This window comes from Lithobates pipiens, unplaced genomic scaffold, assembly GCF_037356315.1.
Source record: "Lithobates pipiens isolate NorthernLeopardFrog02 unplaced genomic scaffold, aLitPip1_a1.2 Scaffold_28, whole genome shotgun sequence".
NCBI classification, from domain to species: Eukaryota; Metazoa; Chordata; class Amphibia; order Anura; family Ranidae; genus Lithobates; species Lithobates pipiens.
The window spans coordinates 146,733,636-146,760,706 of NW_027507789.1; the positions used below are offsets into that span (position 1 = coordinate 146,733,636).

The following is a 27,071-nucleotide window of genomic DNA, read 5'->3' on the forward strand; positions in this document are numbered from 1 at the left end:
TTTGTAGTTCTGCAACAGCTGGAGGTCCGCTAATTACATATCCCTGCTGTACACTGATCAGCCATAACCTTACAACCACTGACAGGTTAAGTGAGTAATATTGATTATCTCCTTACAGTGGTATCTGAAAGTCAGTGGGATATATTAGGCAGCAAGTAAACACATTTGCCTGAAGTTCATATGTTGAAAGCAGAAATATGGGGATCGTAGTTGTATAGCAGCATAGCTGGAGACCGGTAAGGGTGCCCGTGCTGACCTGTGTTCACAGCCAAAAACACTTACAAGTGAGCATCAGAAGTGGATAACGAAGCAATGGAAGTAGGTGGCCTGGTCTGATGAATCATGGTTTATTTTACATCATGTGGATTGACGGGTGTGTTGCTTACCAGAGGAGTATATGGCACCTGGATGCAGTAAGGCAAATAGGCCAGCAGAGTCAGTGTGAATGTTGGTCAATGTTCTGCTGGGAAACCTTGGGTCCTGCCAGTCATGTGGATGACACATATACCTACTACGCAAAGGATTCTTGTGAAACTGGGGTGACCCGTTTATTAAAGAACACATTGAATTCATGTCTTTATGTACTCATACTCAAACTTTGAACTTTCCCACGAGGTCCTTCAATACAGAAGTGCTTAATATTTGGAAGATTTTTGTTTAAATTTGTTCATTGCTGGCAGATCTTGCATTCAATTACTCTGATTACTGAATAGATCGCTATGCTCAAGGGTTGCAGCTGCCCCACATTTACCAGTATTTTCATTACCATTCAAAGTTATTGAAATCTTGGCATGAAGTTATATAAACTGGATGATCACTATAGAGTCATTATAGTGATCATTATAGTCAATTCATATTATTTTTCTTTTTTTTGGATGCTAGTCTAACGTGCAGTTGGGTAGTTATTTGGGTGTTTTTATACTTGTGAGCCTATAGAGGGAATATAGGTATGTATGAACTATGGTTTTTGATATTAAATAATAATTCAAGGAGAAGTACAGCCAAAGCTTGTTTGGCTGTACTTCTGTTGATCACAGGAGTGCAGTTCATTCTCACAGAGCCAGTCCAGTCTTGGGCAAGATGGTGACAATGAAGTCAGGATATGCTCACATGCCTGGGCCGACACCTGGCTCAGCCTCTCAGCGAGCTTTCTTTGTTTCTGTTAACATTTTTTGTAAATAAGTATGTTTTCTCCTTCACTGATGGGCACTGATGAGACTGCACTGACGGACACTGATAAGGCAGCACTAATGGGCACACTGCCAGAGGCTCTTTACTGAGATCGCTGTAGCAATGTGTTGACTGACACGCTGCACCACAGATCAGTGCGCGCCGGCAGTTATCCTGAAAGTCAGTATAACTGAACCACCGCCTGGCTGTCATTTTGCTATAGGCCAGGTAGGAAGTGGTTCATTTGCAGAGATTTCCTCTCACTTTTTTTGGCTATGGGACAGGAAGTGAGTTGCGCAAAAAATAAAAACCCCAGCAGTGATCAAATACCACCAAAAGAGCTCTATTTGTGGGAACAAAATGATAAAAAAAATGTTGGTACAGTGTAGCATGACCACGCAATTGTCATTCAAAATGCAACAGTGCTGAAAGCTAAAAATTGGCTTGGGCAGAAAGGGGTGAAAGTGCATGGTATTGAAGTGGTAATAGGGAATCTTTTGGGGACCGCCAGGTCACCAGAACTAGGTCACCAGAACTAGTGTCCCCATTAGTTCCCTCTATTACTTTTCTGGGGACAACCCAAAATTTGGGTTTTGCTTTTACTTTCATTGATAATGGTATACAGGACAAATAGAGGGTGATTCTCCCTAATGGGGGCACAGACAGCAATAACAACTGGCAAGTGTTCTAATCTCTCTCCACTCTGTCAAAAACATTTAAAAAAGTTTTTACTTTAGTTGTACTAAAAGAGTTGGAGAGGGGAGGCACAAGACTCTGGGCCTGGTGAAGATGGTGGAGTGGAGGGTTATACAACTGGCCTTAGTTGCTATATTTAGCATTTTGTTTGTAACACACTCATTTACTCTTTTGCCAACTTTTGCCTTCTTATTGATTTTGATTATTTTTTTTTTTTAAGCAACCTAATCATGTAACTAAATGTGCCAGGAAACGCTATCCCTGCAAAGAAAAAAGTGAATGCTGCCCCACAGGGCCAACTTGATATATTGATTGGACCCTGGGGAAAACGTTTTCTTGGGCCCCCCCACTCATACAATTTCACTTTCGACCTGCTCTGAGACATATAATAAATAGCAGCTAGACTTAAAATCAGTTTACTGTATCAGATCAAGCAGCGATTGTGATTGGTTGCCAGAGGTTACAGTGTACCATTACCGCTTACTGACGAGGGCCGCCAGTTTGAGACCCCTGCTGTACAGTAAGACTGCTCACTGATTGGTTGCTAGAGGTTACAGCACATCATCTCCTCACTGCAGGGGTCATGATATACATATACATGCCACCTTTATTTACATATCTATGCCGCCGGATGCAGCTATTTACATATGAATAATTTACATGTAAACACAGGGTTTGCTGGTGAGTCATCTCTACACAACAATAAGGCAGAGCTGTGCAGCATTAGTACCAGCACTTCACACTGGGATATCAGGACACAGTAAGGGACTAAAACTTCAAGGGACAAGGGAAATTAAAATGGGATTGTTGGCAAGTATGAGGCAGCTGATTTGGGCCCCACAACAATGAGAGGGCCCAGGACAGCTGCCCCTTTTGCCCTGCTTTAAAGACGGCCCTGCTTTCCCAAGTTCTGAATGCTGCTTAGTTGAAGGGAACTCCATAAATGAAATTTGTTTTTAAATCAACACATTTGTAAAAGCATTGCACAAAACAAATAAATCCTTTTCTTTTTTTTTTTTGTTTAAGAATGCTCCAAAGCCACCACCACCTCCTCCAGTTCCTCCTACAGAAAAGAGTGAGCCGAAAAATTCTATTCGAGAGAAGCAAAAGCCACTTTTAGGGCTGTTTGCATCTGGTTTTATACCACCAGCCCCAGAAGTTCAGGCTCCAAAGGGTGCAGGTAAAAAGAATAACCATTGTTTTTCTAAACATCTTGTAATTTCTTTTTCAAAAGCATTCCGTTGTATTCATTTTACCAATTGAACTTCCTTTGCATTCAGGGAGAACGCTTGAAGGTGACCACACCACCAAGTCAGCTCTCATCAAACATAGTGCCAGTGTTTACTTCTCCTACAGTGATGTGAACTGGAGTCTTTATGTGCGGAAGGAAGTAAGTTTATAGAGTTTTTAAAATTAGGCACTGTCCCATTACAAGGGGGAAGTGCCAGTGCAATGTATTCATTCAGTTTACTATAGGACACTGATATATACATAATGCATGGGGGACCAAACCATCACTTCCAGGACTCCTTGTTCTTCTTTACGCTGAAGATAGTTTCTAATGTTTGGGGTCATGTCCTGCTGCAGAACAAATTTGGGGCCAATCACATGCCTCTCTGATGGTATGGCATGATAGATAAGTAGCTGCCTGTATTTCTCAGCATTGAGGACACCATTGATCCTGACCAAATCTCTAAGTCCATTTGCAGAAGCGCAGCCCCAAACTTGCAAGGAACCTCCACAATGCTTCACTGTTTCCTGCAGACATTCATTATTGTACCGCTCTCCAGTCCATTGGCAAACAAACTGCCTCCTGCTACAGCCAGATATTTCACATTTTTACTCATCAGTCCAGACACCTGCTGCCATTTTGCTACACCCAGTTGCTATTTTTCCGTGTATACTTGAGTCGCTTAGCCTTGTCTCCACGTCGGAGGTATGACTTTGTAGCCACAATACTTCCATGGAGACCACTTCTGGCCTAAATTCTCCAGACAGTAGATGGGTGTACCTGGGTCCCACTGGTTTCCGCCAGTTCTGTGCTAATGGCACTCCTGGACATCTTCTGATGTTAAAGGGAAGTAAGCCTGATGTGTCTTTCATTTGCTGCATTAAGTTTCCTTGGCCATCCCCCTACATCTATTATTATTATTATTCAGGATTTATATAGCGCCAACAGTTTGCGCAGCGCTTTACAATATGAGGGCAGACAGTACACTTACAATACAAATCAATACAGGAGGGATCAGAGGGCCCTGCTCGTTAGAGCTTACAATCTAGAAGGGAGGGTCAAGTTGAAACAAAGGTATTAACTGTGGGGGGATGAGCTGATGGAGAAAATGAAAATACAGTTAGGTGTGGGTGGGGTAGGCTTCTCTGAAGAGAAGTGTTTTCAGGGATTGTCTAAAAGCTAATAAAGTAGGAGATAGGCGTAGGATTGGGGTAGGGCATTCCATAGGATTGGAGAGGCTTTGGAAAAGTCCTGGAGGCGAGTATGGGAGGAGGTGATGAGGGAGCTAGAGAGCAGGAGGTCTTGAGAGGAACGAAGAGGACGAGTAGGTTGGTATTTAGAGACTAAGCTAGTGATGTAGCGGGGGGCAGAGTTGTGGATGGCTTTGTATGTAGTTGTTAGTATTTTGAATTTAATTCTTTGGCAGAGCGGAAGCCAGTGGAGAGATTGACAGAGAGGAGTAGCAGACACCGAGCGATTGGTAAGGTGGATCTATGGTCCTCAACCTTGCTCAATCAATAGTGTCCTCATGCATGTGATTGGTCCCAAATGTATTCTGCAGCAGGACAATGACCTCAAACATACAGCCAATGTCATTAAAAACTATCTTCGACATAAAGAAGAACAAGGAGTCATAGAAGTGATGGTTTGGCCCCACAAAGACCTAATCTCAACATCATGGAGTCTGTCTGGGATTTCATGAAGAGACAAAAGGATTTGAGGCAGCCTAATGCTACGTACACACAAAAGGAATTTCCGTCAGAATAAACTCGGAATGGTCTTTCCGATGGAGTTCCGACCAAACGGACTTGCCTACACTTGATCACACCAAAGTCTGTTTGTTTCGAACGCGATGACGTATGACGGGACTACAAAAGGAAGTTCAATAGCCAGTAGCCAATAGCTGCCCTTGCGTCGTACTTGGTCCGTCGGAATAGCATACAGACAAATGATTTTCCCAATAGGAATTGATTCCGTCGGAAACATTTAAAACATGTTCTAGGTCCGTCAGAATTTTTGAATAAAAAAGTCTGAAGTCCACACACTATCGCAATATCCGATGTAATGATTCCGTCTGACCTTTTCTGCCGGAAAGTCCGGTCGTGTGTTCGCAACATAAAATGTGGTTGGTTCCACTCCAAGATGTGTGGAACAATGCACCTGCCTAGTCCCTGCAAAAACTCCACAAATGTACCTAGAAGAAATTACGCTGGTTTGAAGCTAAGTCGGCAATCACACCAATAAATCTTCTGTTTACGCACTCTGCATTTTGTGACTTGATAAAAATAAACAGTTAAAATATATGTATTTTTTTGACAGCGTTCTTAATAAATGTATATATATATATATATATATATATATATATATATATATATATATATATATATATATATATAGCCGCCAATAAGAGGGTACCACTGGTCCTCCTGTATGGGGCCAGGCCGGCTGAAAAGCAGGAGGGGGGGGGGTACCTGAGTAGGAGGGGGTGATCGGTGCCACGGGGGGGTGGCATTATCTGGTACTGATCCCCTGTAGTTCTCCCGCCTGCCAGTATTCAGCTGTTGCGAGGGGGAATTACAGGGAGTAATTTCCAGTAAATGCCACCCCTCCCCCCCGCACCATTCACCTCCTCCTGTGCAGGTTCCCCTTCCTTCTCCTGCCTAGGGCCCCCTGGTACCCCTTCCCTCTGCGATGCTGGTGGCTTCCTTTCCTCTCCTCCCACTGATTGCTGCAGGTGTTTCAGGATGGAAAGCGTGGTGGGGCCAGTAAAATGTAATATTTACTGGCCCTTTTGTTTTTCTGAATGAACATAGTGAGTGATCGGTACTGATCACTTACTATGTTCATTCATAACTGAAGCACAGTAAACTGTACAGAGCTACGCCTGTGCATTCATTCTGTGCAGCTGGGTCTGCAGAGATATAGACTGGGTTCTCTGGCCCATACAGTGTTAATGAGTGGTTTGTTTGTGCTGGAGCCACCTGTTACTCTATGGGGATGCAGCGGCTGTATAAATATAGCCATGGGTCCTAATTTGTTAAAGGCAGCAGCTACAAATGCTAGACATGTACACACTGAAATATTTCATTTCAGAATTTAGTTTTCATCCAAAGAATACATTTATTTAGTTACTCCCGAAATATGTTTTTATTTATTTAGTTTAGTTAAAAAATGCATTCGTCCGAAAATCCAAAATAACTAAATAATATAAAATTAAATAATAATAATATTATAATATTTATATTATTATAATATAATAATATAAAATTAATTAATTAATATTAAATAATAAAGGTTGAATCTGTCATTGAAGGCTTATGGTGCCTGTCGAATGTTCTAAGAAGATTCGATGGAGCAGCTAAACTGTACGATGCCGAAATTGTACATTTCTGGTCGAATGTTTCGCCTACAAGCTATAGTAGAATTCTAATGTTGTGTGACACTAGTAATAATTATATTAATTTTTATTACTAGTCAACCAACATTAAAATTTTTCTATAGCCTATGGGCGGAGCATTTGACCACTCGGATCTTTTGGGTTTCGTATTCTGCACGTTCGCTATCGTTTGTTAAAACAATAACAGAAATACCAGAAATTCAGACGAAAATGCATTCAGACGAAAATGATTGCACATGTCTAACAAATACTGCAGCTGCTGACTTTTCATAATCGGACACTTAACTGTCCCATCGATATGGGAGAACAAAGCCCTGCTCCCCTCCCCTCCCTCTCTGCGGTGACGGCATTGTAACTGCCGGGCACCCACTGCACATGCATGAAACGCGTTGCGCCGTAACTGTCTGGGCAATCATTTGGGACCTGTGACATGTCCTAGATGATTGCCAAGAGGGAGGGGGAGAGATGATCTCCCTTCCGGTGCCGCTGTGCACCAGGAGGAAGCGGGAGCTGAGACCCTCTAAAGAGAGGGTATCCTCTCCCCCCCCCAAAAAAATTAAATGCCAAATGTGGCATGTCACGGGGTCAACCCCCTTAAAGCAGAAGTTCCATTTTTGGGTGGAACTCCGCTTTAAGTGTGCAGGTTTGGGTGCGTGACCCCAAATGCAGTTTGTATGTTTTGCGGGCCGCAGACCTGCAACCACATGCTTGTCAAACCTGTGGCTGCGCTTGTACAGCTGCTACATCCCAATAGTGTGACATAGGCTGCCTGCACATAAATCCAGCCACAGAAGAAAAAACACTGGTTCACACTGGCCACAGCGCCCATGTGACTGAGCCCAAAGACTTGATTCAGCAGAAATTTTGTAAGTTATGTTTGTATCCACTAATGTTTTTATTGTATTTTTAGCAAAAATATTATTTTGATTTGTTTTGATTGTTTTCAGGACGGGAGGCGGTTTGTTGGGGGACCCTATCAGGTAGTGATTTCTAGTGCTTATGGGTGCACATTGGGGCCCTGTATAACACATTGTTAAGCAGAGGTGCCAATGATTTTTGAGGTGCTGCAGCAGTGGAATGGGGCAGTGGTCGGGAACACTAAGGCTGCGTTCATGCTGAAAGCGCCAGCCATTAGTGCTAAAGAGACTCTTTTCGGCTGCTAGCGGGACACTTTTTACCTAAAAAAGGGTAAAAAGTGCAGTTTTGCGGTGCTTTCAAAGCAATTGCAGGACTTTTCAGGAACGTCCCACAAAGGCACTATACCCCAGTGTGAAAATACACACTGAAATGAATGGGAGGTGGTTTTCAGGCGCTTAGCAGGGGCTGTTTCTAGCACTAAAGCACCTGAAAACTGCCTCAGTGTGAAGCTGGTAAAGTTGGCTATATTGGGATAGACAAAAGAGAACCAAATAGCTGTCCACCTAAAGTAAATGATGTTTTCTGTTTTTTTTTTTTTTTTATAAGCATATAAGAGGAACTTCCTAAGTGATGTTTACATTGATATCTTCTAATTGTGAATAATTTTCTTTCCAGATCTTCTATCCGAAAGAAAAATTCACTCATCCATATTATTTGAACCTTCTGTGTGAGCAGGTGAATGATAGTACCAGATGCAGTCTTTTTTAATTAAATATTTTCCATGTGTGTGAATATTATCCCATTATACCCAGATCTGCAATTATCAAGCTTCAAAGGAAAACATATATGCAAGAGAGTTTTGGGCATCAAGCAGGTGAATCTGAAATGTCAAAGACAACTAACCAGTACTTTGGGGTCTTTGTATAAACCGTTCGATGAACAAATTTGACACACATTCGCTCAGCTACAGCAAAACTTTCCATGTTCTGTTATAAAAATATCTTGCATGATTGAAGCCTCATCTAGTGGCCAAAATGCAGTATTTGTTTTTGAACACCTCAATACGATAGCCTTGTGGCTAACAGAAACCTGTGTTCAAAAAAGAAACTAGAAAAACATATTCTGAATAAATCACTAGAAGCAGATGGCTGGAGATTTTGCAAAGAACTTAGCCACACAATAGCCAGACCATTAATCCTAAATTTTAAGGCCAGCTTGCTGACTAGAATAATACCAGCTGATTGGCGAAAAGTAAATGTACCAATATTCAAAAAAGGTCAGAGATATAAACCTGGAAACGACAGACCAGTCAGCCTAGCATCGAAGGTATGTAAACTATTGGAAGAAATGATAAGGGACCATATCCAAGTATTTGCTAATGAAAATAGCATCATTAGTAGTAACCAACATAGATTTATGAATAATTGTTCTTCCCAGACCAACCTCTTAACATTCTATAGGGAGGTGAGCTGTAATTTGGATAGTGGAAGGCCTGTGGATGTAATGTATCTAGATTTTGCTAAGGCATTAAATTCAGTACCCCATAAATGCTTAATTTACAAATTCATTGTCAGCTCACCTTGAGGCAAGGTGACAGGTGCACACCGTAGGGATGAGGAGTGCACCGCGAGGTTGTGGACTCTACGGCTGACTGCTGCAGACGGGGACAGATCCCACTGGGGATAGAGCGTGAGATTCCCTGGGGCGCGGAGTCTAAGAGCCAGCTGGTGTTCACCAGAGCTTCGAGTGGTGAAGATGGTCTTGGCTGCAACTGGCTCCAGGTCGCGACCCCCAGGGTCCCCCAGCTCACACCCACAGTAGGCAACAGGAGGATAGGGATGGTGAGGGACAAAGCCAAGGTCGGGGCCACAAGCAGAACAGAATAGTCGGGTACACGCCAATAGGTCAGGGTCACAGGCAAGCAGGGATGGTCAGAACACGCCAAGGTCGGTAACGGAAATCAGTAGCAGAGCACACGACAGGAAACAGGAAGCTAATACACAAAGGAATACACAATGGTTGATCAGCACTGAGCCCTGCAGTGCACAGGTTTATATAGGCTCCCTGATAGGGCCTGGGGTGGAGCCATGCTTAGAGGAGAGGTTATAAAAACCACCAGGTGGAAGTAGCTGGCTTCTTAGTCTGAAGACATGAGGGAAGGTAAGCAAACACAGGAAAATCACTGCATAACCATGACAGTACCCTCCCTCTTACGAGGCCTCCCCCTTCCCTGCCTGGGTCCAGGCGTAAAGGGAAACTCCAGATGGAACCTCCTTAACAGACAGGGAGCAAAGACCTCAGATGCAGTGATCCAAGACCTCTCCTCAGGACCCAACCCTTTCCAAAGTACGAGGTATTGAAGAATGCCTCTACGGAGCCGGGAATCCAAAACTTGACTAACCTCGTATTTTAGATTATCCTCAGAAACCAAAGCAGAGGTAGGGAGAGGACGAGAGGACTTGAGGACTAAAGGCTTTTTAGGAATGGGTAAGGGCATGAGAAGATCAGGAGTCTGAGCAGGGGCCCCCTCACCCTTAAAGTTGAGTTGGGCATCCATCACAGGACCACCAAACTGGGCAGAGGTCAGTGGATCCCTGAGGTCAGGTTGGTTAGAGGGTGACATGTCGCAAGATTTAAGCTGGATAGCAGAAACACAAACAGAACCCTGAGAAAAAGATTGAAAACCCCTCTTGGCCGAATGAGGTATTCTATCCAAAGGATGGATTGAGCCTCTAAAATGGGTTTGAACGGACATAGTAGTAGTAGGGTGAGACTGGGTCACAGAAGGTCCTGAACAAGAAGCAGGAAGCTCATAGGGCATGGGCTGGACTGGCATAAGTGGTGTGGAGGCAGACTGATTAGTATTGTCAGATGTAGCGACCATCTCAATCGCATCACAAGGCATAGCGACTCTGGAACTTGCAGACAAGTTAGCCTGGCTGTGCGTCCAAGGGAGATTAGGGACAGGCAGAGGTAAATGGTTATGCGAACTGGAGCGAATGATCGACTCAGGTTCATAGGTGGGCTCCTCATCCAGAGTATCACAAGACCCAGAGAGTGCACCAGTCCGACTATTGCAGGACGCGTCCCAGAGATCGCCATATACAGTAGGAAAATCAGAAGATACTGGGGTGGTGGTAACGGGAAGTCTCTCCTTTGGGGTACCCTTGAGTAGACAGGAAGAGGAACAGGAGGAACCCCAAGCCAGGATCCGTCCAACAGACCAGTCAACATGTGGAGAATGGAGCCGAAACCAAGGAAGACCTAATATGATAGGAGATGAAGCCTTAGGTAAGACAAGGAAGGATATCCACTCCTGGTGGAGTGTCCCTACTGACATCTTAACAGGAATAGTCTGGAAGCGGATAGGACCCCCTGGGAGAACCGTGCCATCAATCGCCAAGACCACCAATGGTGTTGTAAGGGGCAAAAGGGTAAGTCTCATGGAGGATGCAGTTTCCCAATCCATGAAATTGGCAGCGGCTCCGGAATCAAGATGTGCTGAGACCGAACGAGAGGAAGCACCGACATGAAGCAACACAGAAAGGAGAAGACGAGACGGTGAAGGTGATATTTCAGGGTCTAATACTCCACCTTCCAGATGTATTAGCCCTGAGCGTTTTTCCGGACGAAGAGAACAAGTTTCACGGAAATGACCTTTAGCTCCACAATAGAGGCATAGGCCCAGAGTTCTGCCCCTAGCGCGTTCTTCGGGAGATAACTTAGTCCAGCCCAACTGCATAGGTTCCTCGGTAGGCAGGGGGTGCTCCTCGAATCGAGGAGAAGGGACTGGGGACTCAGGATGCCTAAAGAACGGGGAGTGCTGGCGTCTTTTTTCCAGGGCCCTCTCCTGAAAGCGAATATCGATCTGGTTACACAAGGTGATGACACTGTCCAGATCAGCAGGAAGGGATCTTCCTGCTAATTCATCCTTCACTCTATCAGAGAGGCCATGTAAAAAGGTTGCAACTAGGGCCTCATTATTCCAGCTCAATTCAGCTGAGAGGATACGGAACTGAAGAGCATACTGTCCCACAGAAGCGGCCTCTTGACGGAGACTTAAAAGAGCGCTAGCCGCTGAGGAGACACGACCTGGTTCCTCGAAGATATTCCGAAAAAGTTTCAAGAAATCAGACAGGCTAGAAACCACTGGATCATTCAGTTCCCACAGAGGGGCGGCCCAAGCCAACGCCTCGCCGGACAGGAGGGATATGATATATGCGACTTTTGCCCGATCGGACAGGAAGTTTTGGGGCTGAAGTTCAAAATGAATTGTGCATTGGCTGAGGAAGCCCCTGCAGGCCTTGGAGTCCCCAGAGAAACGGGACGGAGCTGGCAGTACTAATGAATGTGTGGCTGCGACTGGTGCGATAGGTGCAGTCGCAGATAGTGGTTGAGGTTGTTGAACTGGGGGTCCTAATGAGGCCTGAACCTGTTCAAAACGGGATGCCAAATCCTGAAGGAATTGCATCACCTGCGTCTGATGCGATTCTTGGGTCTCAAGTCGCCGAACTAAGCTCTGCAATGGATCATCTGCAGGAAGCGGCACGTCAGCTGGGTCCATGGCTGATCAAACTGTCAGGTCACCTTGAGGCAAGGTGACAGGTGCACACCGTAGGGATGAGGAGTGCACCGCGAGGTTGTGGACCCTACGGCTGACTGCTGCAGACGGGGACAGATCCCACTGGGGATAGAGCGTGAGATTCCCTGGGGCGCGGAGTCTAAGAGCCAGCTGGAGTTCACCAGAGCTTCGAGTGGTGAAGATGGTCTTGGCTGCAACTGGCTCCAGGTCGCGACCCCCAGGGTCCCCCAGCTCACACCCACAGTAGGCAACAGGAGGATAGGGATGGTGAGGGACAAAGCCAAGGTCGGGGCCACAAGCAGAACAGAATAGTCGGGTACACGCCAATAGGTCAGGGTCACAGGCAAGCAGGGATGGTCAGAACACGCCAAGGTCGGTAACGGAAATCAGTAGCAGCGCACACGACAGGAAACAGGAAGCTAATACACAAAGGAATACACAATGGTTGATCAGCACTGAGCCCTGCAGTGCACAGGTTTATATAGGCTCCCTGATAGGGCCTGGGGTGGAGCCATGCTTAGAGGAGAGGTTATAAAAACCACCAGGTGGAAGTAGCTGGCTTCTTAGTCTGAAGACATGAGGGAAGGTAAGCAAACACAGGAAAATCACTGCATAACCATGACATTCATGTCTTTATTGTTGTACCCAGACAAAAAAATGGCTGCAGGAGCACATCCAGAGGGTGGTGATTAATGGAATATTTTCTGAATGGTCTGGAATGATAAGTGGGGTTCCCCATGGCTCTGCCCTGGGACAATCCCGTTAAACTTGGGAAATAACTTTACAACAGGAAATAGCAACTTTTCAAGAAGACCTACTTTAGTTAAAGCAGTTCTCCACTTTGAAAAACAAAAAGTCAGCAGCTACAAACCTTGTTTCTTCTGACTTTTAATAAAAGAACACTTAGTTGTCAAGGGATCCAGCACCATCCTCACCTGGGCTAGATCTTCACTAGCCTTCAGGTTCCTGGCATCAGCATCCTAAGGCCGCGTACACACGGGCGGACTGTTCGCCCAACTTTGTCCGCTGAACAGTGTTTCGGCGGACAGTCCGCTCGTGTGTGGGCTTCAGCGGACAGTTTCAGCGGACAGTCTGACGAACAAAGTTTTTCGGAATTTCCGTAAAACTGTCCGCTGAAACTTGGTTTGAGCGGACAGTCCGCCCGTGTGTAGGCTTGTTCGTCAAACTAAGTTCCGCGCATGCTCAGAAAGGATTTACACGGCGAAGGTTGCATTGCAGTGTATTGGACGTCGTATTTTTCGTCCCGTCGTACGTGCCGTTCACGTCATCGCGCAAGTTTCAGTGGACTGTTCGTTCGTCGTGTGTGGTCAAGTCCGTCCATGCTAATTTTGAGCGGACTGTCCGCTCAAACTGTTTGACGAACAAAGTTGGGCGAACAGTGGACAGCTGGCTATGTTGCTTGCGGCGTCACAGCTGGCTGCTCAATGCACATGCACAAGCCACGCTGTGCTTTTTGAATGGTCCTGCAGTCTTCTGGGAACTGTGACTTGTCCCAAAACACTGCGGGTAGGGAGGGAGTAAGGAGAACTATCTGAGTGGAAGTGGTAGCGGGTACCTGTCAAAACTAGGTACCGCCCCCAAAAATATATTACAAACATGATAGAGGAGGGAATAAAAGACTTGGGAACTAAAATATAAATATAAATAGTTTCTTGCTAGGACACAAATCTCTCGGGGAATCAAGAATGCAAAAGGATCCGAGGTTGCTAGTAGATCACAGACTCACCAATAGCATGCAATGCCAAGCTGCATTGAGAAAGGCCAGTAGACTATTAGTATGCACTAAAAATGTAATTTACTCATGAGAGAAGACTTTAATTCTACCACTTTAAAAAACTTGGGTTTGGCCACATCTTGAGTATGCAATAAAGTTCTGGTCACCAGTCTTCAGGAAGGATGTGCTGGAACTAGAAAGAGTCTAGAGAAGGGCAAAAGGCTAATAAGGGGGCTGGAGGACTTCAATTATGAGGAATGACTACAAACATCAAATGTATTCTCAGTGGAGAAGAGGCGCTTAAGAGGGGGATATAATAGCGGTATACAAATATCTAAGTCATTCTAGCAGTTGGAGGAAACTATTTAAACTTAGGTCCCTGAATAAGACACACAGCCACATCGCTCCCCACCCCCCGTTGTGTTCTGGGAAATACACAGTTCCCAGGACACAACGGGGACCAGTGAAGACGCACAGTGTGACTCCTGCATGCGCAGTAGGGAACCGGGCATTGAAGCCGCAGCGCTTCACTTCCCGATTCCCTGACAGAGGATGGCGGCGGAGCAGCCGAGAGATGAGCGATTGATCGTCATCTGCTGCCGACAACGCTGGACCCTGGAACAGGTAAGTGTCCATTTATTAAAAGTCCGCAGCTGCAGTATTTGTAGCTGCTGACTTTTAATATTTTTTTTTTCAGGTGGCACTCCTCTTTAAACTGTATAAAGCATTTATTAATGCTAAAGCAGTAAGAATGTGGCATTCCCTTCTATAGTTTGTGGTGTCAGTGGGGAGTCTAAATAAATTCAAATGATTTTTAGATGTGTTTCTTAGCAAATGGTAGCATATGGAAAACAGTAGGGAAATAAACACACACACTTAAACTGGATGGACCAGTGTCAACCTTACCAACTATGTAACTCATAAAAAAAGCAATAATGTAAAAATACAATTTTCAGCTAATAGGCTGCTTGTGAAATAATATCTGTTTCATGTATGCTAGGAAACATGGCAATTAGGCAATACGTTTTTTTGCTGAGCCTCAAATTTGAACAGATTGTGGAGCAAGATAAGAAGAACCACGTGTGAATAGAAAGTCTTGGAAAATCTAGCTGGTAGAAGAACAATGATCAAATATTGAAAGTGTTAGATATGTTGGTTACGGGCACTGCAGTCTGTGTCCTAATATGAGAATACATAGTTACATAGTTACATAGTTACATAGTTAGTCAGGTTGAAAAAAGACACAAGTCCATCCAGTTCAACCTTAAAAACAAATAAATAAAATAAAAAATAATCGTACAATGAAGATGAAATCTCTTTTCCTCTAGACGTAAAGAGTGCCCCCGTGTCCTCTGGGTTGACCGTACAGAGAACAACTCAACACCAAGTTCACTATATGGACCCCTAATGTATTTGAACATGTTGATCATATCCCCCCTTAATCTCCTCTTCTCAAGAGTGAATAAATTTAGTTCCTCTAATCTCTCCTCATAGCTGAGTTCCTCCATGCCTCTTATCAGTTTGGTTGCCCTTCTCTGCACTTTCTCCAGTTCCCCAATATCCTTTTTGAGAACTGGTGCCCAAAACTGAACGGCATATTTCAGGTGAGGTCTTACTAATGATTTGAACAGGGGCAAAATTATATCTCTTTCTCTGGAGTCCATACCTCTCTTAATACAAGAAAGGACTTTGCTCGCTTTGCAAACAGCAGCTTGGCATTGCATGTTGTTATTGAGCTTATGGTCTACCAAAACCCCCAGATCCTTCTCCACTATGGATTCCCCCAGTTGTACTCCCCCTAGCATGTATGATGCATGCATATTCTTAGGCCCCAAGTGCATAACTTTACATTTATCAACATTAAACCTCATCTGCCACATAGTCGCCCAATTAGACAGTGTATTGAGGTCGGCTTGTAAATTGGAGACATCCTGTAAAGACGTTATTCCACTGCATATCTTGGTGTCATCTGCAAAGACAGAAATATTACTTTTGATCCCAGACCCAGTATCATTTATAAAGATGTTAAAAAGTAAGGGTCCCAACACTGAACCTTGGGGTACACCACTGATAACCTTAGACCATTCAGAGTAAGAGTCATTAACCACTACTCTCTGAATTCTGTCTTCTAGACAATTTTCTATCCATTTACAAACTGATATTTCCAAACCAGTAGACTTTACCTTACACATGAGCCGTGTGTGGGGAACTGTATCGAATGCTTTTGCAAAATCCAAGTATACCACGTCCACCACCACCCCTCTGTCCAAGGTTTTACTTACCTCCTCATAAAAAGAAATCAGATTTGTCTGACAACTTCTGTCTTTCATGAATCCATGTTGTCTGTTGCTTAAAGTGTTTTTGTTCAGCAAGAACTCGTCGATGTGGTCTTTTATTAAACGCTCCAGTATCTTCCCAGCTATAGAAGTTAAGCTAACAGGTCTATAGTTACTTGGTAAAGACTTTGATCCCTTTTTAAATATAGGCACCACGTTCGACCTGCGCCAATCCAGTGGGACTTTTCCCGTCATTAATGAGTCCCTAAAAATTAGATACAATGGCTCTGAAATTACAGAGCTCAATTCTTTTAGGATCCGTGGGTGGATGCCATCAGGGCCAGGTGCTTTATCCACCTTTATTCTATCTAAGTATTTCTGGACCATATCACTTTTGAGCCATTGTGGATCATTTGGGGCTGTGTCACTATCACCCCCATTATGGACATGCGCTCCCCCATGCTCTTTTGTGTACACAGAGCTGAAGAAAGTGTTTAATAAATTAGCCTTCTCTTTGTCCCCAGTCACCAACTCTAGATTGTTTTGTAAAGGGCCTACATGCTCAGACTTGACCTTTTTACTATTAATATATTTGAAGAATTTTTTGGGGTTTGTCCTACTATCTTTTGCAATCTGTCGTTCGTTTTGAATTTTTGCATCCTTGATTTCCTTTTTACATATTCTGTTAATTTCTTTGTAACATTTAAATGACACTAGTGATCCTTCATTTTTATATTTTTTAAAAGCTCTTCTCTTACAGTTTATAGCTTTTTTAACTTTGGCCGTGAGCCACATAGGTTTTGTTTTTAGCCTTTTAAACTTATTCCCCATGGGAATATACTTTGCAGTGAGGTCCCCAACAGTCTTTTTGAAGAATTCCCATTTCTGTTCTGTGCCCATTGAAGCGAATATTCTCTCCCAGTCTAAGTCCTGGAGAGTAGCCCTCATCCTCGGAAAATTAGCTCTCTTGAAGTTAAGTGTTTTTATCTTACCCGTATGTATTTCTTGTTTAGCGCTAACATCAAAGGAAATCATGTTATGATCACTGCTACCCAGGTGTTCCTTTATCTGGACATTAGTAATAAGCTCCGCATGGTTTGAGAATAGTGATTCAGAATGTCTGCTGTAACAGATTTTGTAGAATTTGACCAGGACAGAACATTGATCCTAAGCTTTGGTTTCACCAATATCATAAGATGCTCTTAGTATCCAAAGCCCATATAGTAAACATTGTTGATACTATTCTATCTTGTTGTTTTGTAGAAGTCAGATCTTTAGTAACTTGTACCTGGGTACCTGTTAATTATGAATATAGGATTTGATGTGCACAATAGTCATGTAGGTTTCTGTTGTGATAGATAATTCGAGACACATTCTCAGACACTGCTTTCAAGCTGTCTAAAGAGGAGAGACGGAAGATGAAAGACTTCTTAAGTAAGTACAAAGAAAATGTATGAGATTTACCTGCCCACATCCTTTGCCTTCCCTTCCTGTGATTAGCCAGCTAGTGTTGCTCTTTGCTAAGCAGTAAGCTGTGGACTATCAAAGTGGTCAGGTGCTTGGAGACTTTAGATCCAAACTCTAGCTAGATATGAAAAGCAAAGATTTAAATTAAAGCGGTAGTAAACCGCGTCAGTTTTTAAAAAAAATCACCTGCAAGGCATTGCATACTAGCACATTATGACATACTTGCCTTAGAACTAAGCCCGCCAGCGACGTGCTGTCACCACTGACAGGGCTTCCATCTTCACCCAGTCTTTCTTTAGGGTTCACGGGCTCCAGCTATATGAGTGGCTGGAGCTACAATGACATCACTCCCACAAATGTGAGCAGTAGCCCTTCAGCGCGGTATGACGGACCTTCAGAGCGCATGATGTCACCAGCTGCATCCAGGATGAATATCTCCTAAACTGTGAACGTTTAGGAGATGTTCATTTTACCTACAGGTAAATCTTCTTATAGGCTTCTCTGTAGGTAAAAATCACAAAGCAGACTTTACTACCGCTTTAAGTATGTATTCCTTAAAAAAGCATCAATTTATTTTTTTATGCAGCTAGTATAAATACCTGAATCTGCCTTCATATCAGCTTCTAACGTTCTGCAGAGCAGGGCACTGACTAGGAAAGGGAGAGTTAGTATTCTGAGGTAATTGGGCTACATGGCATTGTACATTGTTGCCAATCTGATACTGCAAGCTTCACTAGGTGACACAAGGTGACAGTAGCTGCTCTTTCACTGTCCATTCATAGGCCAGGGTAAGTCTTTGGCAAAGCTGTACTGCTTAGTTGCTGTGGATAAAACAAATATGGCAGATCAGGGCATGTTGTCTGACAGGCGTTTGTGGATCGTCAAGTCTTAAAAAAAAAATATATATATATATATATATATATATATATATATATATATATATATATATATATATATATATATATATATATATATATAATATTTCAAGTTCTTATTTAGCTGTTTTCTTGGATTTAAAGTGGAAAACCAGTTTAACCCTAACTACTGTAGCGCTACCCATACAAGAGCTGCTAGTTGATTGGGTCCTCTGTTCTTTGCCTCAACTCAGTGAATAATCTTCTGCTCTCTGGTACACCTGGTTGAATGAAGCAGCAAGCACTTCTAAGAACACCAATATGGATATCTTTAAATTTAATGTTAGTATCAGGAAATAGATGCAAGACCATTTAGTGTAACATTAACTGCAATGTGAATAATAAAACTATAACTAACTTAGAGTGCACCCTAAGAGATTAGCTAGAATATGTTCCAGTGTCCCAGAGAGGTATCACTTAGCATAAGCATAGATGAAGGTCTTGCTATAGCATTGGTAAAAGGGCAGTTTTTAGACCTAACTCTTTAGCCAGCTAGCACTGGGGCCCAGTTGTACCGTTGGTGCACATGAGAACAGTCCCAGTTCAAGCTGCAGGCAGCAATAAGGCTACTGGATGGCTGTATGGTAAGTTCTTAAATGGCTCAGTCTCTCTAGCAGCAGATAGCAGATCCAGGGGGGTGGACCGCCTGTCAGAACACAATAGCTCAGCAGGGGGATCTCTGTACTAACATCACATAGTTAGTCCAGGATCTCCTCACGCGCTCCTCTGTTTTTTTTATTCAGCCTGCTGGGTTGAATGAAAAAAACTCATAGTGTGCACAAGGCTTAAGTCAGACATGCAGATGAGCATGTACAGTATTTACAGTAGAAACGATTGTGTGTATAAGTGGCCTTTTTCTGATTTCTGTTGACCAGGTGACCACCAAGTAGGAAGTGATGCCAGCTCCATCACAGAAGATTCTATTAAGAAACGTATTGTTATAGCTGCCCGGGATAACTGGGAGAATTATTTTTCCCGCCTCTTCCCTGTCACGGTGAGTAAAATTAACCGTATAGTTTTGTAACTGAGTACATTTCTTTATGCTGTGAACTCCCAAAACTTTACTTTTTCTGGCTTTCTTGCTAAACCAATGACTTTTATGTTAGGACTACGAAAAATATACAGCGTTCTGAGTTGGTGCAGGCTTGTTCTAGGTCAGTGATACGGGAAGTACTGAGGTCAGAATTTGCCGGCCACATCTTTCTTCCATGACACGTCCATTTAATTGTTTTTTCATTTTTTGATTTTCCAACATCTATTTCTCATTTCATTATCCATTTGTTAGTAGCACCTTTTCACTATGTGTTGAAGTTTAACTGTACTCCTGAAAAACAGGCATCAAGATGTGAGCCACGGAACCAGGGTGCTAGGTTTGTAATTCTTGACTCTAAACTCCAAAGACATTGGTAAATACACAGTGAGCCCCTTTGTTTTGGAGACTCATGTTGCTCAGTAAAATTGAAGCTGAACTTCAAGCAACAGCTAAATGCACAAATGTGTACCTGTCAGAAGATATGTATTTCTGCCCATCCAGTCCTGATATTTACACAGCTCTGCCACACAACACAGCCAGGAGGATGGCACCACATTATCTGCTACAGTTTAGACTGTATAAGAGATACATTGGTGTCATCTTCCCACCCCCAGCCTGCTGTTTGGACAGGGTAGGAGTAGCAGCAGACCAATCAAATCATCTATTCGGAAAGAACAGGACCCTTTAGGGTAGTCATCGTGAACACCAAGGTAATTATAGAACAAAAAATATTTAAAGCAGAAATAAAACTCCACAACAAAAATAACCAGGAGTTTTTTCAATAGAAAAGACTTGCAGAGTCTGTTTTTCCAAAAGAAGCTCTTCCCAAACTCCTGGTGTTTCTTTTTGTCTTCGGTCTACATTGCATGGCATATGCATCGCACAATGTACATCCTGTCACAGTGTGCTAGGTGCTGGCACATGCTCAGGAATTACATCACCAGTTGCCTTCTAATGGTCAAAGCAACTTGCTACAGAAGTTAAAAGAAACAGGGGCGAAGGGGAACAAAGTGGTGACAGAATCATGGTCCCATCATCACTGGAGGCTGGCACAGTAGTGCTAGATGTGCCATAATGCGCACATATAGCACCAACAATATTTGTTACTAAACCCACAAAGTGAAATCAGTCTGTATATGTAGTAAAGCATGCTTGTTATTCTCACTGTGGAACCTAAAGGGTTAATCCTCTGCATTGTATACAAAGGCTGCTTGATGTTGTATGCACAGATCCTCCCCTCCCTGCACTGTCCCCCTGGAAAAGTCCGGATAAGATAGAGGCTTTGGAGTCAGGCTGCACATGCTCAGTTTGGTGTGTATTGCTAGAGAGGTTTTTTCTTGGGAGAGTGCATGTGATCATCACAAGGCCAATCAGCATTGTCCGAACATGTCCAGACAGAGGGTCAGGAGCCCTGCAGCCTCATTGGACAGCTCAGTGCAATATGAAAACTCCTCCTACGAGCTTCACCAGGTACTGATAGAAATCACAAGACTGCTATATACTGCTGATGAGAAAAGGTATTTACAGTGGTGTGAAAAAGTGTTTGCCCCCTTCCTCATTTCCTGTTCCTTTGCATGTTTGTCACACTTAAGTGTTTCGGAACATCAAACCAATTTAAACAATAGTCAAGGACAACACAAGTAAACACAAAATGCAATTTGTAAATGAAGGTGTTTATTATTAAAGGTGAAAAAAAATCCAAACCATCATGGCCCTGTGTGAAAAAGTGATTGCCCCCCTTGTTAAAACATACTATAACTGTGGTTGTCCACACCTGAGTTCAATTTCTCTAGCCACACCCAGGCCTGATTATTGCCACACCTGTTCACAATCAAGGCATCACTTAAATAGGAGCTGCTTGACACAGTAAGGTCCACCAGAAGATCCTTAAAAGCTACACATCATGCCGAGACCCAAAGAAATTCAGGAACAATTGAGAAAGAAAGTAATTGAGATCTATCAGTCTGGAAAGGGTTATAAAGCCATTTCCAAAGCTTTGGGAATCCAGCGAACCACAGTGAGAGCCATTATCCACAAATGGCGAAGACATGGAACAGTGGTGAACCTTCCCAGGAGTGGCCGGCCGCCCAAAATTACCCCAAGAGCGCAGCGACGACTCATCCAAGAGGTCACAAAAGACCCCACAACAACGTCCAAGGAACTGCAGGCCTCACTTGCCTCAGTTAAGGTCAGCGTTCATGCCTCCACCATCAGGAAAAGACTGGGCAAAAATGGCCTGCATGGCAGAGTTCCAAGGAGAAAACCACTGCTGAGCAAAAAGAACATCAAAGCTCGTCTCAATTTCTCCACAACACATCTTGATGATCCCCAAGACTTTTGGGACAACATTCTGTGGACCAATGAGACAAAAGTGGAACTCTTTGGAAGGTGTGTCTCCAAGTATATCTGGCGTAGAAGGAACACTGCATTTCATAAAAAGAACATTATACCAACAGTAAAATATGGTGGTGGTAGTGTGATGGTCTGGGGCTGTTTTGCTGCTTCAGGACCTGGAAGACTTGCCGTGATAAAAGGAACTATGAATTCTGCTGTCTACCAAGAGATCCTGAAGGAGAATGTCTGACCATCTGTTCGTGTACTCAAGCTGAAACGAACTTGGGTTCTGCAGCAGGACAATGATCCTAAACACACCAGCAAGTCCACCACCGAATGGCTGAAGAAAAACAAAATGAAGACTTTGGAGTGGCCTAGCCAAAGTCCTGACCTGAATCCTATTGAGATGTTGTGGTATGACCTTAAAAAGGCCGTTCATGCTCGAAAACCCTCCAATGTAACTGAATTAGGACAATTCTGCAAAGATGAGTGGGCCAAAATTCCTCCAGGACGCTGTAAAAGCCTCATTGCACGTTATCGCAAACGCTTGGTTGCAGTTGTTGCTGCTAAGGGTGGCCCAACCAGTTAGGTTTAGGGGGCAATCACTTTTTCACACAGGGCCATGATGGTTTGGATTTTCTTTCACCTTTAATAATAAACACCTTCATTTACAAATTGCATTTTGTGTTTACTTGTGTTGTCCTTGACTATTGTTTAAATTGGTTTGATGTTCCGAAACACTTAAGTGTGACAAACATGCAAAGGAACAGGAAATGAGGAAGGGGGCAAACACTTTTTCACACCACTGTAGCTGTTTATATTTACTAAAATAATTGCATTTCCATGTACTGTACTGTGGGAGACCTGATATAGTGAATGCAGAGTCCTGGGTTTAATAACACTTTAATTCCACTTTCGGTTATCAAACTGTCAGTTGGGATGAAGAAAAAAAAAAAAAAACAAGGCTGGAGTTTAAACTTTAACACATTTCAAGGGTATATTTGATATCTCTTTACACAATTTCCTTTTTTTTCCTGTTTTGCAGTATATAATTTTTTTCATCCCCTTCTTATTTAAAAACATTTTACCTTTTTCATGATTTTAGCTGGATGATGATATAGAAAAACTGCTTTTGGGAGTTTCTCACCGAGGGATCCGGCTGCTGAAGGATGTCAATTCAACAGGATTCCAACAGAGATACCTGAAGACTCTGTACAGCTACAGGTGGGCCATAACACAACCAATGGAAGATAAGTAAATCTTGGAAGGAATCTTTCCAAAAACATTTTAATTTCTTTATCCTTCAGTTATGTAGATATCCTGTCCTTGGAAATGTCTGATTCCCGCACTTTGCGCTTTTGTCTGCGTACCGAGGATCTGAGTTTGCGCTCCGACAGAGCACAGGCACTAAAAAGCTTGGTGGAACTGTTTCTGCAGGAACTGGTGAAGGTGATGAAGGAGATCATACTATAGCAATTGGCCTAGTATTCGAAAAGAAAATCCCTGATAAAAGTGTCCTTTTGTTGGTGTTTTCACAGGAATCCAATCATGTGGTTGCGCTACGTAGCCATTTTACTGATGATAAAAGTCTACTTGAGTTCAAGAAGGGTGACATCATCAAAGTGATGCCAATGGATGGATTGGAACCAGGTAATGACAACAATCATTGGAGTAACGTGGTTTTGTGTGGCGTGCATGGAAACAAAGAGGCCGGTACATGGTGGTGAACCTATTTACAGAGTACATGTTTGTGTTATATTGTAGGGGAATTTTTAAATGGGTTGTAAAATGATTACTGAAATAAGTGTGCACTAACACACGATTGCAGGCACAGTGGCCTCCCTAGTTTATTTAATTAAAGTTACTCATGAATAAAGACAATACGGACCCAAAACAAAATATCTTTCACAATAAAGAAATAATATTTCAGAAATGTTTTAAATTTACTAGATTTACTATGTTTATAAAGGCACTGCATCGGTTTTTGCAGCAGCACGTGAACACATCAAAAATAAGCTACCTGCTTGCATTGTACTGAACTCAGTGCATTACTTAATCCTGATCCGTGGACTCTATGCAATACCTAATTCTAAGCCCTCAGCTTCAGGGTTCAGGATTAAGTGATGCTCAAAATTCAGAGGTCAGGATTAAGTAACATAGATATGTAACACTAACTTTCATAGAAGCCCCTGAAAATATGCCCAGTTTCTTTTTCCCCAGTAATTGCCCCACAGCCAGGCACACAATCACAGTTATTTTTTGGCTCAATAACAAGTCCAGGGGTGTTCTTTTTAGTACATCAAATATATGTCAAGAAAAACTCCTAAAACATTAGCAGCACTGGTGCAAAAATAGCAAGCTTTTAAAATAGCAATAGATTTGCTTAACAGTCCGCTTAGAAAAGGTAGAAAATGGTGATCCACTCAGTGAAAGTCCATTGAGAAAAAAAAGGTGAGTGTAACATAGACCATCGTGGAGGAAAGCATTAACACTGTTCCCAATATGGTACGATCTCCTTCACCACACCACCTGTGTCACAGCCCTGTAGGTAATCCACTTACCAGATCATGCTGGTTTGCATGCTTATCAATCAGACAGATAATCACTGGACACTTTCCATCTGTATTTCACTCGTCACAAGCAAATAGATAAAAGAATTCCACATAGTGTAATTCAGTACAACACTTATTTATTGATCTAAAATTATCTCACGATAAAACAGTCACACTGTAAGCATAAAATAATGGCATGTAACAACAATATTGTGTCAGTCGCGCGTTCTCATCTAAACTCTCACCGATCTCGCTGTGTTCCCGGGAAGGAAAGACGAGGAGAAGCCAACAATGTGCTGCGTAGCAACACCCTGACGTGTTTCTGTCATCACTTTCCTCAGAGGGCGTCTAACGATATAGTGTTCTTTTTATTGTTTATATTTTTGGGGTAACTTGTATAGGGTTGGGGAATGGAAGGGGATGCTCCAAAAAGAACTAAGTACAAGATGAGGACAGTAAAATTCCTTCTGTATGACTGAAACAAAAGTCTTTGCAAAGCAGACTGTGGACTTGGCTTTGAAGTAGTAGTAGCTGAAGGCACAAAAGCCTCCTCCTTTGAGCAATTAGAAAAAACAGGCACCTCTGAGTGCAATTCTGGGGATCCAGGTTGTATAGGGTTAACTTGGCTGTGTACAGGCTCCAACTCATCACACTGTGCAAACATCAGTCCAAAAAAGCATGGCTGAAGTGGTCTGTGTGTGGGTGGCAACATGAATGGCTACGCATACATGGAGTGCTCTAGTGGCCCCATTTTTGAATTGATACTTTAGCAGTGTGACAAGTTGGAAGATTGGCACAGCAAAGATTATGTTATGTTATGTTGGACTTTTCTACAGATAATTAATTGTAATGACGTAAAATATATTTAAAGAACATCTAACATGGGAGACACATGGATTTTGCCATTGCTCACCTTTCCTTCTGGAAATGCTGATTTAGATGCTTTTAGCAGTTATCTTATTAGCAGCAAACTGACATCAGTGACGATAATATAACTCACCAAGCAGTTGAAGTAGATGTAAACCCTAATAGGTCTCTTTCACACGGACTGTCCGTTCAGGTCCGCCTGTCATATTTTTTTTAGGCGGGCCTGCACAGATGCTCCATAGACCTCTATGGAGCGTGCGATGTCAGTGGTGACATGTTTGCTGACATCCAACCTGCTCTGATCCAATAAAAGTTATCTGAATGATTATTGCTCCCAGATGAATACTACACCATTTACTGCACACTGGGGAGAATTTAAAAAAGGGTATCATGGACACCCTTTAGAATTCTGTTGGGGCGAAGCACTAAAAGTGACGGTAATTGGGGCCAATTCGTGTACCTGTCACAGACAGGTACATATATCTGCCATTGCCATCACTGTGGTCGGAGTGTCCATACTGGGCATTCATTTCTCATTGCAATCAGTCCCACCCCTCCCTGGCCACTGCACCTGTCACACTGACGTGAAGAAGTTTTGTACTAGCGGTGGATGGAGCCTGATGGGGGGGAACTGAGAGACTAGTTCCCTATCAGGTCTGCTTTTAGGGCCCTTTCACACTTATTTGCTTTGATGCGCTTTTTTGCAGCTTAAGGGCCCTTTCACAGTGATACACTTTTGATGCTTTCCCATGCCTTTTTGGTATGGTTTTGAAAAACTGCACCCAATATGCAGCGTGCAGGACTAAGCCCAGTGCACCTGCAGTGTGAACTGTGCCATTAGGATTTAATGGGGAATAGCTTTCATGCACTTTTGTCACCCTGCACTGCCGTGCGCTGTCAATCATAGGCAAGGGGGGCCTGATGGGGAACTAGTCTCAGAGTTCCCCACCAGGCTCCCCCCACCCAACAGACACAGTGGCCATCAATTTGAATTTGAGTTTTCAAGTGGGTGGAGACTGATCGATAACTCTGAGAGACTAGTTCCCCATCAGGTCCACCTTGCCTGTGATTGACAGTGAGTACATTTCAAAGCTACTATTGCACCAAATAGCTACCTTCATGGCAGGTTCACCAGGTATTGCTTTGTTGAGAGCTGCAGATCTAAAAATTCCCAAAAAATTATTTTTAATTAAATTAATATGTTAACGCTTACAAAAGATTTTAGTTTTTTTTTTCCCTATACCTTGTGAAGAATGAAAGTAACCTTCATCCAGGTCCCTCGCCATGGCCATATCAGGATGCAGGAGATCACTAATCCCGAACTGCAAATGTGCCCATCCAGCAAGATCCTTTTTTCTGGATCCTGCATATTTTCTCATCGATAATTTTTAAATCCCCCTGTTATTATGTCTATCAGAAAGCTTTGAAGTGGATGTAAACCCTCCATATACCCAGTGAAGTGAACAGCCTTAGATGATACACAGGGATGAAACAAATCGCCCTACATAAGTTTTACATGTATATCTTCTGTCTTCACTTTGATATACTGTTTATAAAGTGCTCGTTCTGTTAGAATTTTCACTTCCCGATTCCCCTGTAGGAGGAGATCATTGCTAGACACTGTGAGACAGCTGATTGGAGGAAAGGCACACACCTCCCCTCCCCACACATGCAGAGCTTGCCTGTGTATGGTTTAGCAGTGTGCTAATCTGTTTATAGTAACCTCCCCCGACACACACTTCTTTTTCTGGATCTCGGAGAGATTTTCAAAAGTTCTCAGGCTGATAACAAACAGAGCAGGACAAAGCTAGGAGACACAGGGCTTTAGAGAGATAATAAAACACTACAGATATATGTTCCCAGTTCAAATTTCATGAATCGGGTTTACATCCACTTTAAGAATTCCCACCTTACCTTCCATCTTGCACAGATGTATGTGCATCTCTTCTATACTAAAAT

General features: G+C 43.1%; 1 protein-coding gene across 3 annotated transcripts in view; it reads left to right on the forward strand.

Moving 5' to 3' along the window:
* Positions 1–27,071, forward strand: part of MYO15B (myosin XVB) — a 337,586-nt gene that overhangs the window by 213,429 nt on the left and 97,086 nt on the right. For all 3 annotated transcript variants that reach the window (XM_077459669.1, XM_077459670.1, XM_077459671.1), the window contains 8 exons: positions 2,893–3,046; positions 3,147–3,256; positions 8,028–8,087; positions 17,304–17,379; positions 19,202–19,320; positions 22,799–22,917; positions 23,001–23,142; positions 23,232–23,343. In XM_077459669.1, the coding sequence (XP_077315795.1) occupies positions 2,893–3,046; positions 3,147–3,256; positions 8,028–8,087; positions 17,304–17,379; positions 19,202–19,320; positions 22,799–22,917; positions 23,001–23,142; positions 23,232–23,343 (892 nt within the window). The remainder of the gene's footprint in view (positions 1–2,892; positions 3,047–3,146; positions 3,257–8,027; positions 8,088–17,303; positions 17,380–19,201; positions 19,321–22,798; positions 22,918–23,000; positions 23,143–23,231; positions 23,344–27,071) is intronic.